We start from the raw sequence: 16,232 nt of genomic DNA, 5'->3' as shown, positions 1-16,232 counted from the left end.
CCCTGCCCATGGCAGGGGGGTTGGACTAGATGACCTTTAGAGGTCCCTTCCAACCCAAACTATTCTATGATTCTATGAATTATCAGGGGGGAAAAAAAGGGGAAAAAAATTCTCCTCTTTTCATCTAGTGTAATTTGGAAGCACTTAAATTTGGACAGGGACATGGTTAAAATGTGAGTGCTTATTCATTGTTGAGTCTTTTTGTTTGAATCAACAGTGCTGCTCCTTTCCTCTTGATTGTTATGTTGCCATAACTGGATTCTCAAAGAACCAGATAAACTTGAGCAATCTAATCTAGTTTCATTGCAGCATGTTTTCCCTAGTACTTTTAACGTTTAACTTCCTAAACCACACAAGAGAGACACATCATCATGCCTTACAGCAGTTCATTTCCATGAATAAGGGATGCAAAACAGCACCACTCAGCACTTCTGATTCCACAGCATGGTATCTTTCTAAATTAAGAGCCTTAAGAAATACTCTTACAAATCTCTTGAGAGTGGAAATAAACAAAACTATTTCCATAACTGCAAGCAGATGTCAAGGTTTTGTCCCTTGTGAGTAGCTGAGTCTGTGTGCCACCTTTCAGGAACTATCAAGAAAGGAGGCAGTTATACCCAAGCCAACTTCTATGTACCTTTTTGTCATTTTACAGCAAACCTTGCAATAAATCCTGTAACTTTCAAAGGGAATTAGCAAAAGAACATGCATTTTCCTTCCAAGTGTACTCCCCTGACCTTATTGGCAACAAACTACTTTGATGTACGGAAGAACTGTGTAAAGGGTCACTGCTGAGCAATAGTCTTAAATGGCAACATTTATACTATCTCCCTTTGGCTCTGAACTTAGTTAAGCAATCCAAAAGTCTAACATCTCTAATATAAGCATTGCATTTGTAAGACATGGCTGCCCAGCCTTCAGTTTGAAATGAAGAGCTATTGCAAGAGTTCATTCAGTATGCAGCCAGCAGAAATAAATCTCACACGTTTTAGTTTAGACTTTAATATCCACTACATGCAGAAAAGAAGGGCAATAGCAGGCATGCTTTCCAAAAGTACTGTAATAAAACAGATCATATATATCTGTAAGCCTATGTAAACAGATACCATCCTTCAACTACAGTTTATATTCTACAGTTTATGTTCCCCACAATTTAAGATCTGTCAAGGCAATAGAAACAAAGTCATGAGAGCTTGCAGTTTTGCTAGACTCAAAAATTCCTCCCTTACTAGCATATGTGCCTACCATGCTCAAGAAAAAATCCCACACACACAAAAACAATCATAAACTGTATATAAAAAGGCAGCTGAAGTCCAGCACATGGAATTTTACCATCCCTGCACACTAGGACCTGTATTACCTCTCACAGACTTCCATATCTGAGATCAGTGTACCTGTAATCTGCTTCATTCCAATAACATGCAGTCTTTTCCAGCAGTCAAAAAACAGCCTTATGAACAATCAGAATTATCCCCTGCTCAACCCTCAAGTATTCTGGGTGAGAGCTATGTGAGGAAAGATACTTCCTCTTTCCTGGTGAGTCTGAAAATGAAACCCTTGGGTGCCATCCCAAGCCACACAGACTGCTCAGGTATTGCTGCCAAATCAAGCAAACAGGCAAAATGATGAATAAAGACAAAAATACTGCAAGACGCAGTTAATGTTATTTTTCTTATGCCTTAATGACACAGGATTGAGTACACATGAGGAAAAAATGGGAGAATGCAGTGAAAGACAAAATAAACTCAGGTTTTTGTGGTCTCATTTTCCTTCTAAATAGTATCATGAGTTTTTGTCAACAAAAGGACATTACTACCACCCCTTTTTGGGGGGTAAATTTTGGGCAATTTGAAGTAGTTGCAATTTTATATTTGTTACGAACTTATTGTAGCATTAATTGTTCAGCTGAATTCATCTATTACATATGGCCTTTTGATCATAAGAGGCAGAAGGCTAAGTGGGGTTTCTTTAACCCACATCCTATTCAGGTTTGGAGGTACTTGAAAGAACAATCAGAAAGACTTCAGGAACCCAAAATTGAGAGGTATCTGGGCCCTCTTTTCTGAAGCCTTTGAAAATTGTCATTTTGAATACTACTAAGGGTGAAGAAATTAAACTCTACTGCGTATAGGTCTTGTGCTGTGGTCAACAGCTTGCTTACCGATTTATACTTAGATGTCAAGAACAGCAGGCTCAAGGCCTCTTTATATGTAGCAGCTGTACGTTAACCTCCAAATGCATATACTTGACAACAGGACACACTACATGAAGCCATTATGCGGTTCAGTTTACAACACTGAGAAAAGCAACTTAAGAAGATTTGTAAGACCTCTAGTACCTATCCTGCTAAGAGAGCCATGAACTCATTTGCAAATCACTGAGATTATTCTGTGGATAATAAACTATTATGAAAATAATGAGAATTGTAAAAGTTATTCTGTACCTGACAGTTGCCCTGCTATCATCTCATAGTTTATTTTAAAACCTTAATAAAAAAAAAAAAACTCAGGGAGAAACTTCTAACTGCCTTTGAACTGCATCCTTATTTCTTGAATATTGAACCTTGCTGAAACTTTAAGGACTAAAAGAAATAGGAAGTTCATGCACTGTTCAAAAGAGAATCTTGTACTACACTGTAAATTGCTAGGAAAAACGGGATGTGAGTAAAACCTCAAGAAAAAAAAAATCAAAGGCCTCATTTTCCACATCCTCTCATGTGGAACTGTCTGCCTCGAAATAGGTTATACTAAAGTCTAAACCAACAGCTATCGTTCTCGCAGAAAGGTATCCTGAGTGCCAAGTCACACCTTTATGAGCCAACACTGCCTCCTATGTTCTGTTAGGAGAACACAGGCTGTTATTACTCCACATTCTCAGAAAAACTTTATAATTTCTTTACAATTTGTAATTCAACATTTAGAAGCATTAAGTCTGGTATCAAAAATGTAGTCAGAATGCTAGCTTAAAAACAAAAAGGATTGAAACATCTGCTGGGTTTTAAAGTTAAACAATGTGCTTAGGAGCCTGATGGGCTAAACCTCACTCAAGAGCAGACTTTCTCAATCGTTCTCAGAAACAGGCACTTAAATTTTAACCAAGCCCTCTTATAAATACCTAAATAAAAAAAATTGCATCGCCCTTCATGTTCCTTTGTATCTTGCACCTTAATACATTTGGAAACTTCTCCTTGGCCCAGTGGGAGTTGTTTCACCTGCTCCGTTAACCTGGTAGATATTTCTTACCTACTAAATGTGGCATAGATGGTCCCCTCACTCTGTTTCCTGGGCTTAGGCAGAGTTGAGTGGCTACTTTTAGACTCTTCACTTCACCTGTCTAACCAGCTTCTCAAAAAGCTTTCAGGAATTAACTTCTGGAAGGAACAGGTCCATAGCACCAGCTGGTCCAATAAAATACTGAGAGTCAATTTACAACACTTAAGTGCACATCAGAAAACAGCCATTCTTGCACGTGACTTATACTGCCTCTCTATAATAAAGCAACGGGCAGTCCCTGCAAAAGATGTTCTCTGCATTAGGTTGCTTTTCAACAAGGTTGAACTTACAGGACTTCTTATTTCAGCTCTATGGTTATGATTGTTAAACAACTGGAAAAGTAAGAAGAGTTTAGCATTCAAAATCCCAATAGTAGCGTCTGCAGATTTAAAACATCCAGTATTGTCCTGTAGAACAGGAACAACCTCCGAAGTTTGACAAAATTTCCAAGGTTTATTAACAAGCATGATGTAAGAACAAGCTTATCTTACAATTGAAAGGGCATTATCATATCATTAGAACTATCACTAATATTTATACCAGTCTCAAGGTGGGCAATCGTGTCTTAACAAAATGTAGTCCACACATTCTAACAATAAGGAGGACAACTGTGTCCTAAACCAATACACTCAGCAGGGCTTTAAAAGGATTTTTGTTCAAAAGAGGAGTTTTAATCACTTAACACAAATCCTAATTAGAAAAAAAAAATCCCTTTATCGCATACCCACAACACTAAGTTTTTGAAAGCCTACATTAAAACCGAAAAGTTAAGGATCACACCACCCACAAAGTTTTTTGTGAACTCAGCTAAGTAAAATACAATGCTTACTTTGAAGCAGAAACAACATTGACTACATTAACGACTGCATTGCTCTGAAGTCTGTTAATTTATACAAAATTAACAAGGAGGAAAGCTAACTCATTATTCTGAACTTTTCAACCAAACAAAGTGTCAACATCATGAGAGAATCCAAACATTTAAAACAGTCAAAGCTTATCTAGTCATGCTCAGTATATTTGCATTAAGGCCGTATTTTTTTAATGGTTTGTATTGAAGTATTGCGTAAGTTTTCTCTGAACTTGAGACAGTTGAGAATTACAGCAAGGGCAGTTCCCTGACCTGAACAATGTATAGATCAATATCAGATAAGCAGATAGGAAATGGGAGAGGAAGGAAGAGGCAAAGAAAGTGGTTTGCCTTAAGTCCCATATCACTGGCAAAGCTGGATTAAGAAACAGATCTTCAAATTGCCATTGCAAAGTCTTTTCCATATTATGACCCATGAAGTGGATTTTTAAGTTAATACAACTGAACAGGAAACAAAACAAAACAAAAAGGGTATACAACACGTCAGCTGTTACTTATGCAGGGCAAGAAACTTTTAGACCATACTGAGTATTAATGAAAGAAGTAGAAATACAGTGCCTTTATCCTCTCTCTGAGTAGCCCTTCCAAGGGATTTGGATGCATTATGTATCCAATTTTCATTTGTTCAGCACTTCAGGTTCTTATGCCAGCTACATTTTTAATTTCTGCTTGCTAAGGACTAGGGAACTGGCAGCTAATCAATAGTGTAATTAAGGAAGACCACTGTTCTGATTCAGCAATAATCATTTCACTGTTTGGGTGGGGACACTGTACAAATAACTTAGCAATTTAGAAATACCATGCACAGACTGCACAATAATGTGCTTTAATTAATTAATAAGTACAACATGTTCATAAAATATAAGATACATAGAGACCAAAGTGATTTCACACATAACACATGTCCCCCCAGTCCTAAGTACAAATTCCATTCAAATTCATGGAAGCCACAAGGCTGCACTGCCCATATTAACTCTACCTTACCAAAACAACAAAGCCTGTTCTGACAAAAAAAAAAAAAACAAACACCATACCCCAAATTTATACCAACATTAGATTAGACTTTATAGGAAAGGAAATAAATACAACACTTCTCAAAGGAAACTTAACCTTTAGATTAGGTGACGATCCCACAATCATGTCACAAGGTCTGCTTATTTACCACCCACTAGCTAAGCTGTGCTATCTGGCAGCGCATGCAGTCTTATCACACTGGAAAAGAGTCTAAATGGATTGGACTACTGCAATTTGAGGTGTTGTCTTTCTGCTAGAGGTTTTTCTCCCACAGCAGGATCAGTAGAAGAGAGCGTGCCTGCTACAGGCTGCTCAGCCACTACCATTCTTAGTCTGGTGTGAACTTAAGGTGAAATTACTGATGGTTCAAGTTAACACCCATGCTGTGAAATCTCACAACATTGGAGCTAGAATGCATTCATTGCCTCTACCACTAAGTCAGCACTGTCTGCAAAGAGCAAGGTGAATAGCTGAGGCACTAACTTTACCTGATAGGAGATAAAACCTGGCAGAAAATGCACCGATTTCAGTCTCAGTGAAGGTAGTCAAACCAACTCACTCTACCATACAAATGGCATAAACTTAGAGCACAAACACACACAGAGTTGCCACATCTTCTAAATCAAGTGGTGCTTGCTAAACACTTGATTGTGTCCCTCATTAGAAAGTGGTAAACCAAACAGGAATTCTCCAAGGAGCTCAGGGTACTTTTTGCTGAACCTCTTTATACATGAGGATAGTAGAATCCAAAAACTGTATTATTTAATATTCACAAAGGGATGATACAAAGTGTACAGTTCTTTTCAGACGCAAAAGACTCAGTCCTGAAAGCAGTTACAACAAAGGACACATTAAATTTTAGTGCTCAACCCTCTGAGCAAACCGTCCTCAAGACACCTGGCCAAGTCACCTAGCCTCCCATTAGGGGAAACCATGAAAAAAAGCTCTTTGGTAAGGCACCAAAGTCTTCTGAGAATCACTATTCACTCACCTCTGAAATGTAAACTATAGATTTCTCATCTCCCCTATCCCTTTCATTCTCTATGAACACCGAATCATGAATTCTCAACGCTCACAATTGTTTCCCTAGTCCAACATACTTTTCAAACTGTCTTCTCACTCCAACATCTTCTCCCCTCCTTCTCATTCTCTCCCCCTGCACCTCATAATGTTGTACCTTAGGCATAATGTAAAACCTAGCATCAGAATTGGACTGATAGCGTTGCTAACACTCCATAAATGCAGAGATAAGGATGAGGATGTTGCTACCTATCATTTTTTTAATGTACCAACAAACTGGGGGATAAGACTGTTATTAGAGTTGCAGGAATAAAAAAAAGAAGGCAGTTGCACAGCATTAATGCAACTGGTTTCACATTTTAGACAAGACAATTCTTACCGGGTCATAAGCTACTTAACACGGGGATATTATGCTTGGTAACCCTCTATAAAGCACCTAGAACAAGTGCCCTGCATTTGATTGAGTCTCCTAAATACTGCAGTAATAGAAATAAACATTGAATAAGCAATCTCTCGGATTCCAAGACATAAATTGCCCTTTTTCTTTGAAATTCTGCTTTTCTGAAAAAAATAATAATAATAGTAACAAGAACATTAAATTCCAATAATTTTATTTTCTTCCAGAAAAAGGCTGCATTTAAGAAATGAGTGACATGAATCAGACACAGGTACTACAGGAGGAAACTGTTCCTATACAATTAAGTACACTCTTCATGTGAGCAGCCAAAATAAACACCAAGCACATCATATTCGCAATTTTATCTGTAACTATTATCCCTAGTCACAGTTCCTGGAGTGCATTTGTTCAAGAGCTACAAGAACTTAGGTTCAGAAGGAGCTCTAGGAATACGTTAGCAGAAGTCTCAGGCATCTTCCAGGCAGCCACGCAAACTTGAACAGCTTTAAAATTTGAAAGCGACATGGTAAAATCATGCTGTATTACTATGACAAGTGGCAACAATAAGGTAGGTAGCAACAAGTAAATGCCAACAGGGGTGGGAAGGCAAAAAGAAACCCCAAGATTAAAACATCACTTGCTCTGGAAAGCAACTCAAAAATGGTCTTAGTCCTTAGTGTCATTTCACATGTACTACTTTAATATAATGTCTTCCTGTTTTGCTTTTCACTCACTTGCATATTAAAATCGAGATAATTAATATAAGACTAAAATGGAGGCTGCTCCTCTCTTGTCAACTGAAACAAGGTGAACAATTCTGGTTTACCAGGAAAGGCTCACTCACGGTAAGTAACAGAAGATAATTTGCCTCGCAATTCTCTGCACTAAATTGGACCTGGCATTTATTTTTGCACGGTGGAGGGAGACAAAGAAGAAGGAGGGAAGGGGTCGGGGGAGCTTCAAAGAACAACTAACTTATTACTGTACCTGAACCACTTTTAAACATGAATATGTACTTTCATATCAGATATTTATCATTACTGTACTGTAAAGAGTAAGATCTTTCAAAAGAACTGAAAAGCTACCTTCAGAGGGTTGGGGTTTTTTTGACTGGGTATAAATAAGATTGTCTCCTAGAAATCTACTTACGGTTGAGTGAGGTCACGAGTTATGAAGTCTGAACTCTTGAAGAGGAGGAAGATGTCACTGAGAGCTTTACATTTCAGAGAGCTGTTCATTGCTATCCAGTAGGCATCCTAAACAAAAAAGATTATCCAAAAATGCACCTTTACTAGCAGGAAGAAATGCAAGCTGCAGATCTATCAGCACTAAGTATTATGCAACATTTGAAATAAAATTTAAAAAATAATTTTCTGCGTGTGAGGAAAGCTTCATTAGCTCTTACAAGAGACACAATAGTTATCGCTTTTCTTAGGAATACTCTGTTGAAAGCAGAGCAAATCCATTTAAAAAAAAAACTAAGTTTTTGCCTTACTGCTTCCAGGCACTTTCTGGGAAGGCTTGATTGAACACAAGTTTCTCTTGAGAATATGATACAAAAACATTTAGGTGCACCCATCCTTAAGGTATAGTTAGAGTACCTAAAAATAACTAGAGAGAAGTTTATTGTTTTTTTAAAAAATGTGGGGGTTTTAATCTTTATCCCAGGCAAAGTTTTCAATTTGTATCCTAAATGAGAAGAGTCTGACCATCATACTGTTATCTGTGGCAAGGATACAGGGTTTTATGTAAGAAAGGTAGTGCTGTCTTGTATCAGCCTCACCAAACAGTGCACCATCTAGCTCTAATCCACCAGAACAATGTGCGGTATCATACTTCACTGATATCTTATCACTCCTTCCTTTATCTGAACCACTAGTCTCTTCTACTTTCCAATGCATTAAGATAAAACAAACAAACAAAAAAACGCTTATGTTAACATCTGTTACAAGTTTTGGGAGTCAGCATTCTTACCCTTGGAGCACTCCAGTTAAGTTTAGGAAAAACACTACCACCCAAGGAACTTATTGCTTCTTGAACTTTAGCTGTAAACTCAGGAAATTCTGGTGCCTGAACAAAGAACAACAACAAAGATATCAATTCCAGTAAATTTAATAGTGACGTGTAGCCATCTTCTAAATACCATTAGAAAGACATATTGTAGAAGGAATAAATGTGTCCAAAATCAGGAACCAAGAACCCCACAAAAATAATGTATTTGTAGAAATAAATCACTTAAGAATCAACTCTGACATTCTTTCAATCAGAGCAAATTGAAAATATGTTTCCAGTTCTCACTCTCATTACTAGCAAGATCCCATGAACTTCACGGGAAAACCTGAAACTTTATAAAGTCATCAGGAAAGCTGCAACAGCTGGCAAACATGCAGGTCAAATAACCAGACCTTAAATACACACCTGTTGTTTTATACCTGATGGTAGATTATTGTATACAAATAAGATCCAAGAAGATTTAAAAACAAACAAATAAACTTTCAAAAATAGTTTGTTTGGAATTAAGCAACTCTTTAAAAAATCTAAAATACAAATATTGTAGCATTCTGTCAAAGTATTAAAAGGTAGAAAGATCTTTTCTGTTTTGTAATAGTACTCTAGTTGCATTTAGGAGCACAGTAGGAGAGCAAAAGTAAATAAATCAATTCAGAGGCAATTTGAGTGACAGCTCCTCATTTAAGCTTTAGTTTTACAAAATGTTGTTAGTAAGACTTTAACTAATCAGCTCTTAAATTAGGTCTTAAAGTAGCTCCTTAACAATATATTGCATCAAAATAGAGGACACACTGCAAAGGTATGGGTTGGACTAGAAAAACCTCATCTTGTAAAGAACATTGTCAATATTGTAAACATAAGATAGGAGGAAAAAAAACTCCTCAGGATGCTATAAACGCCACTCTGAATGTGGTGCAATAGAAAAAAAACAGATTGCTAACCTTTAAAATAATATGAAAGGATTTCAGGCATATGTCAAAGATTTTTCATGTATAAGGATTTATAGCAAAAAGTATATAAGAACACTATTTCTGCCTGAATATTTTTAAACTCAACTCAAAGATAACTTCTACGCTAAAGCTAATTGATGTCTCTAAAACAACAAAGCCCTCACAGCCACACAAGCGATGAAAAAGAGTTCATGCATTTTGGCATCTCCTTTCTGCAGCCCCCCCAAATGCAAACACTTAAAAAAACCCCTCTCACATTTTAGCGCAGTGACCTAGACCGAACTTCAAACATTCTGAATCTTTCCTTAGTACGTTACCTAGTCTCCATGGGAAACTACACTTGAAAAACTGAAAAAGCACTTCTCTGATTTTACTTTATTTTTAGAGCTTCAGTCAATTCTAGAAATTGTTCCTACAAGAAGTAAAACTCTTCATCCATTGCATTCTGATACAATCTCCTATTGTTTTGACAGAAGTCAGGGATCATACTATATATGTAATACCAGCACATACTAAGCCTCCCTGGGGAAACGTTACCATCATGTCATTTGATGAATACGAGTGAAGAAACATACACAAGAGGATAGCTCTAAGGCTGCATAAACCAGTCGGATTCTAACATTTCCTAAATTCTGAATGCCTGACTTTGCAACCATCGATATTAATGCACATTTTTTTAAACACAGAATTTTCTATAATTCTATATTCTAATTCTTCTTCAGAATATAGAAGGGGCAAGGGAAACAAGCTCTACCTGATGACTCAGGTGAGTCATCAAATCAGAATAATCACAACCACAGCCCACCTTACTGCTTCCCTGAGCCAAGAAACCAACAGAGAATTATAACCTGGGATTTATCATTAGTAAGATGCGAATGCCCTAGGCTGACAGCGAATCCAGAACAGCAGTCTCCAGCCTGTCCAACTATTCTTTACACATTATGTTCCCTAGTGTCTCCCTGTTCAGCTTCCACATCGCTACTTGATCCATTCTCATCTCTTGCGGTAATTCCAGATGCAGCTCCCCTCCCTTCTGCATTCTACACAGGCTGTTTCTTCACTGTCTTCATCACTGTCAAAGTGGTAACAGGCAACACTTAAAAGCACAGAAGACTATTTCCATTCACTCACTCACTGGCCTCAGAGCAGTCCCTAGTTGTCAGGTAGCGAAAGCATATTTGCCATGGATGGAGTCTTCAAAGCAATCATCTACCAAATTCATGAGATGGCAAAGGGCATATTGTGAAATTGTACTTTTAGAGTCTCTTTCTGTGACCAAATGTAGGTGTATTTTTGTAGGAACTAGCCACAGGCACAAACCATGATCATTATTAACCATTTTCAAAGTTCCAGGTTTGGTGAAAGACAAAGCCCTGCCAGTCTCTGAACAAGAGCCACCTTAGAGGCCAAAACACCCCTCTTCTTCCGCTGGCCCTGCTTTTATTGCTGAGCATGATATTATACAGTACGGATTAAGACGATTTGGGTCAGCTGTCCTTGCTCTGTCCCCTCTCCTTCTCTTGCCTACCCCTAGCCTAGTCAATGGGGAGGGGCATGGGGCAGACTGGGAAAAGAGAAAGCCTTGATGCTATGCAAGCACTGTTCAGCAACAGCTGAAAGTTAACTCCATCCCAGCCAGCCCTAGTAAAACATTAGCTGTAAAGCTGCAATCTATATGCAATACACAATACTTACCTAACTAAACTGAAATCACTTGGCCTATACCCTTCTGATGGGTATCATACCTCTTGACTATGCATTTCCTTATTGTGCTGTACACTATAATGAAACCTGATTCAAATGTCTGATATTATTTCGTTAGCAACATTAACATGAGCTTCGCAAGAGATAAGATGGATACCAAAATCCTTGTTCTGAATAATTTGCAACCTAAGGCATCTACTTTATCAAAGCGTAGATATTTGAACTGAAGCTATTAGTGTGTGCAAAGTTGGCACGTATTAGTTTTAAAAGCTAGGCTACAAATTCTGTGCTAGCATACGCACAACTCAAAGCAGGGCTGTGTTTATATTGCACCTAATCCAATGTGAGCATTTCAACATTATGTTGAACATTAGAGAGCTAATAGGACTGAAGTAATAGTATCAATGGCAGACAAGTGACACAAGTATATTAACTCTGACAATGATAGGGCAACAGCAAGTTTCAAAAAAGGTGTAAACAAAGACCAAGGAAGCGTGGTTCATATCCATCATGATCCTGATTCTAAGCCAGGCACAGTGCAAGGAGAACATAAAGACAAAAAAAAGGGAAAAAAAAAAAAAAAGATGATAGAAAGAAATGTACTCAGGATGAAATAATGGCACAGGTGTAAGAGAAGAGAAGAGCTGTGAAAATTGAGCTGCAGGGGCTTCGTTTCTTCTACATCCAGTCTGATTAAGTAATTGGGAGATATTCAAAGTCATGAAAATGAAAGACAGCTATATTTAGAGCCATACTTCAGTTCGTTTCCTATAGTCTAGCAAGCGTGTGATTGTTGGGGATGAAGAAAAACATTTTATTTTTAGTTAAAAAAAATTAAGCCAGCAAAACTTTTTTAAAGTTACAGACATCTACACTGCCATCTGTCTAGAATGGTCTGAAAAACGTTAAATACAGCATCAGGTGTCTCTAACTGGCAACAAGTTTATATCACAAGGTTGCAGAAAGTATACTGCTGACAAACCCATGTTAGGCTTTTGCAGGACCTTACCTTAAGTGTTATAGTATTCTCATCATCCGACCACTGTTAAAAATAAGAGCAAATCAAAGGTTACTGTTTCCTGAGACATCCTTTATAATTTATGAGAACATCAGAATTCATATGGCTTCCTACAACATGTACATCAAATCATTGCCCTGGAGCTCCTGTAGCATAACATCACCATCCTCCAATTACTAAGGCTGTAAATTAAGACAGGAAAAATATTGTATATTCAGCAGAAGTACTATTCCACAGCATGGCTAAAAGAAGACCCTAAAGACCCTTTAATTATGATTTATATCACAAACTTGGACATTTCAGAACTCAACAGTTTTCTCTGTCTAAAGCTTGTCTCCAGCTCCAGCACTTCCATCCTTAGGCCCATGATCCATTAGTTTCACTTATATTTCTTTTTCATCTCCTTTTTGTACCTTCTGTCACCTTGTGCTTACAACATTTTTCAGCATTTTTCTTCTAGAATACCCTTCTGAACTATTATGGCCTCAGAAACTTTCACTGTTTCTTGAAATAACTCCTCTTCCTAATTTTTCAGGGCATGAAACAGCATTAAGTTCAGTTCCAACATCCTTCAACATTCCTTACTTATTATTACAAATGCAATTATCAAAAAAATAAGTCTTCTGTGAAAGAGCATAGAAACATTTTAAACCTTCCCTGACATCACAGTACAAATAATGATGTTAAGTTTCTTCAAGGCAACTACCATGTGATTATTATTTTTGTGAAGTACTCTCCTCACCTATGAATTATGCAGAAAAGGTTACACATTCATATTTTTCCCCAAGAGATTTGACATTAAGTTGCATTTTATACTGACCTGTATTTCCTCTGCATCGTCACTCCCCTCCTGAGCATGACTTGGTGGATCTTCTCTAAAGCAAAAAATTAGCAGGAGAAAAAAGTTAAGCACTGGAGTTTGACTGGACCATATACATTGCATTTCCGCAGCATCTACCAGCTGTTGATCTCAAAATGTTTCACAAGAAGATTAAGCCTCAAAACCCCTGGCAGAGAAAAATCAGAGCAAGCCAGTACAGAAAACTGAAGACCAAACACCCTGGCGTTAGACTTGGGCCCTATCCAAAACACTTTGCTTCTTTCAAATTAGCAGATCACTTTCTGCTCTGAAAATGCCATAATTGAAGCTCTTCAACACCCTATTAATCATTCTTTTCCAACTTTACCGTACTCTCACAGAAGCACAAATTAAACAAACTTTTTTTTTTAACAAGTTCAATTTAAATTATGCTTTGCCTCCATACTCCAAGTAAAAATTTAAAAACCTTGAGTTTCAGATGTTGACCTGTGAATTTCTGGATCTGAAAAGAAAATGTCCTCACACTCCTTGCACAGAAAAGAAGATCCTACGGAAAGCAGATACGCAGTCATTAGCTTCTTCCTGGAAAGTTCCTTTTTCTACACAGGTGAGATCTGCTGTTGTAAACTTTAGCATATCTGGGAAAAAGCACTTGATTGCAAACATTCCTTTGAAGCCTTAGGTGACTTTTGAAGTTCTTTAGCCAATATAATTGAGTGTGAAGATCTTAAAGGAGAAGACCAAGCCCTTGAAGAAGACTTATTCACAGCAAGTCAGCGTAGCAAACGGGGTAAGTTAAAATGTACGTCCCTGCCAAAAGTCAAGTCTTCAACAAGCTAAGTCTCTGCAGTCCCTTAACGCACTTCCATAGGGGTTAAACTATCAATTCAGGTTTTTGAGATCTAGAGGTCAGATACCGGTTCACTCAAGATTAAAAGCAATCTTGGCCTTGACTGCAAGAAGATCACATTCACTTCCAGCTAAGAAAGTTCAACTCGGAGAAAAATTGGTTTCTAAAAGGGATTTTAAATTGGAAACATCTTTAAAAATATAATTTAAGTCAATTATACAGCTGTCCATTATTCTATTGAAGACAGCAGAAATTGTGTAACATAGCTGTAAAGTCAAACCCTCAGTTTCAGTTCTTCTGAAGGCTTATTAAAAAACAAATGGCTGCTGCTAAATAAGTTGCACAATTCTGCAGAAGCAGGTGACAATATTACTTCTTATCCAAAATGGTTTAAAAACAATTCTAATTTTCTGGATACCTTTTATTAAAAAACAGAATTTCAAAAATTAAAAAAGACCTTTCATCTTTACAAGGTGTTTAAACAGCTTCAATTTTATATAAATTGATTCCTGAGAAATTAGACATAGCGCCCTTACACTCACAGCCTAATTGGTTGCTCTGCGGGAGGCAAACTACCAGTTAGGAAATGACGGGAGTCTGGAGTGATTCCTGAGTCCGATCATTAACAAGATGTATGCATGCAATAATCATTTTACAAGGAAGCCATACAGTGAGATTCTAAGCAGAAAACAAAGAACAAGGCCTGGGTTCTTACCAACTGTTTCTCGTATCTACCCACCTCATTCTTCTCCCTCCAAAATCTTGGCATAGGTATACATACGGGACATTCAGCCTTGTCATATGCATGGATTATAGGTATGCAAATGATTATACAAACTCAGTAACTACTAAGATTTTATATATAGCTTATCTTATTGAGAATTAAACTCAGGTAATGTCACTTCACCCCTGGATAAGGCAGCAGACATGTGAATGGCGTGGGACAGGTCAAGCCTCTGAACTGGAGCTAGCCGTATCAAACCAACCAGACACAAACCAGCAGGCTGTGCATCCGAAAGCCTGGTAAACTCCACAAGGAAAGGCGGAGAAAAAAACGAAAGAACTGTCTCCGCTCGGTCTAGAATGAAGTGTATTACATGGATTTGGTGGTGAGGCACTGGCACGGGTTGCCCAGAGAAGTTGCGGATGCCCCATCCCTGGAAGTGTTCAAGGACAGGTTGGACGGGGCTTTGAGCAACCTGGTCTAGTGGAAGGTGTCCCTGCCCACGGCAGGGGGGTTGGAACTAGATGATATTTAAGGTCCCTTCCAACCCAAACCATTCTACGATTCTGTGATTTTAGGATCTGCATCAGGCACCAGCAAGTCAAGTTTTACTAACAGCCCATTCACATGTTCATACAGTATGAGGTTTACTGCAGCCAGACTGGTCAAAATTAAAAAACTTACTATGCAAAATATACAAAATAGTGCTGTGAATATAAAATAGTATTAATACTTGGAAGGTGGGGGGAAAACACTCTTTACCTTCCGGAAACCACAAGCGTTCCATCATCCAGCAAATATTCTTTCACATTCTCTGGTAGGGGAAGTATAACACTGCAAGAAACATGAGAATTTCTTTAATAATTTATTATTAATATTACTTGTTAAAATAATAACAAGAGTCGAATGAGAAGAATTTGTTTTTTAATAGAACATACCTCAATAACAGTGTGTTTTATTCTCTAACACTATGAAAAAACCACATTTCTCTTTCTCCTCTCTCATCCCTTCCCAAAAAGCAATGCCTATTTTCCCTCCAGGGAAGTAGAGAAGAAAGAGGCAAAAATTTTAGATGAAATACACAAAAATGCCCCACTCCTTCAAAGCTCTAAGAAATTCAAAGAAAGAGCGTGTGTGGCCAGGGAGAAGGAGACATCGTGTTGCTCAAAGTAAAGGTTTCCCTTCTGAGATCCAACCCAAAATCTGCCTATACCACCCGAATGTTCCAAAAATACAGGACTATCACTAAACTTACCAAAAATATGCACGTGCTAAACACTAAAAACCATACAAGATTAAATGCTTTGATTACTAAAAGCCTGATGTCAGCACTTTTTGATCCAACAGGGCAACTACCTTGAGCTTGACTTTCCTGAGTTACTGGTAGTTCTCATAACCATCTCGTTGATCTGCAGCAGCACCTTAGAAACTGCAGAATTTGCTACGGCTTCCAGAAATACACAGAAACACGAAGTCAGCCACTTGGTTTGGGTGTGTTCAGCCTCAGTTTCTTTGAGCAACCAAGTGGGAACAGCAGTGATGTGGGGATACGCTGGGTGCCAGGCAACGAGTCCCAGCAGGAGGA

The 16,232-nt window shown here is 38.0% G+C and overlaps 2 protein-coding genes across 3 annotated transcripts in view; one reads left to right on the top strand and one right to left on the bottom strand.

The window, feature by feature from the left end:
* Nucleotides 1-16,232, bottom strand: part of CDC123 (cell division cycle 123) — a 39,350-nt gene that overhangs the window by 22,247 nt on the left and 871 nt on the right. The window contains exons 2-7 of the mRNA XM_009321773.1: nucleotides 16,004-16,094; nucleotides 15,410-15,481; nucleotides 13,074-13,128; nucleotides 12,245-12,277; nucleotides 8,546-8,641; nucleotides 7,721-7,827 (exon numbers count right to left, since the gene is read on the bottom strand). Of these exons, the coding sequence (XP_009320048.1) occupies nucleotides 7,721-7,827; nucleotides 8,546-8,641; nucleotides 12,245-12,277; nucleotides 13,074-13,128; nucleotides 15,410-15,481; nucleotides 16,004-16,094 (454 nt within the window). The remainder of the gene's footprint in view (nucleotides 1-7,720; nucleotides 7,828-8,545; nucleotides 8,642-12,244; nucleotides 12,278-13,073; nucleotides 13,129-15,409; nucleotides 15,482-16,003; nucleotides 16,095-16,232) is intronic.
* Nucleotides 7,111-16,232, top strand: part of NUDT5 (nudix (nucleoside diphosphate linked moiety X)-type motif 5) — a 24,407-nt gene continuing 15,285 nt past the window's right edge. Inside the window, exon 1 of one of the 2 annotated variants that reach the window (XM_009321748.1) lies at nucleotides 7,111-7,125. The gene's annotated coding sequence lies outside the window, so the exon portion shown is untranslated. Of the gene's footprint in view, nucleotides 7,126-15,966; nucleotides 15,972-16,232 lie in introns of those variants that run through there. The other variant, XM_009321749.1, reaches the window with a different exon arrangement.

The sequence above is a fragment of the Pygoscelis adeliae genome, unplaced genomic scaffold, assembly GCF_000699105.1.
Source record: "Pygoscelis adeliae isolate BGI_AS28 unplaced genomic scaffold, ASM69910v1 Scaffold202, whole genome shotgun sequence".
NCBI lineage: Eukaryota > Metazoa > Chordata > Aves > Sphenisciformes > Spheniscidae > Pygoscelis > Pygoscelis adeliae.
This window is presented reverse-complemented; position numbering and strand designations above follow the sequence as displayed.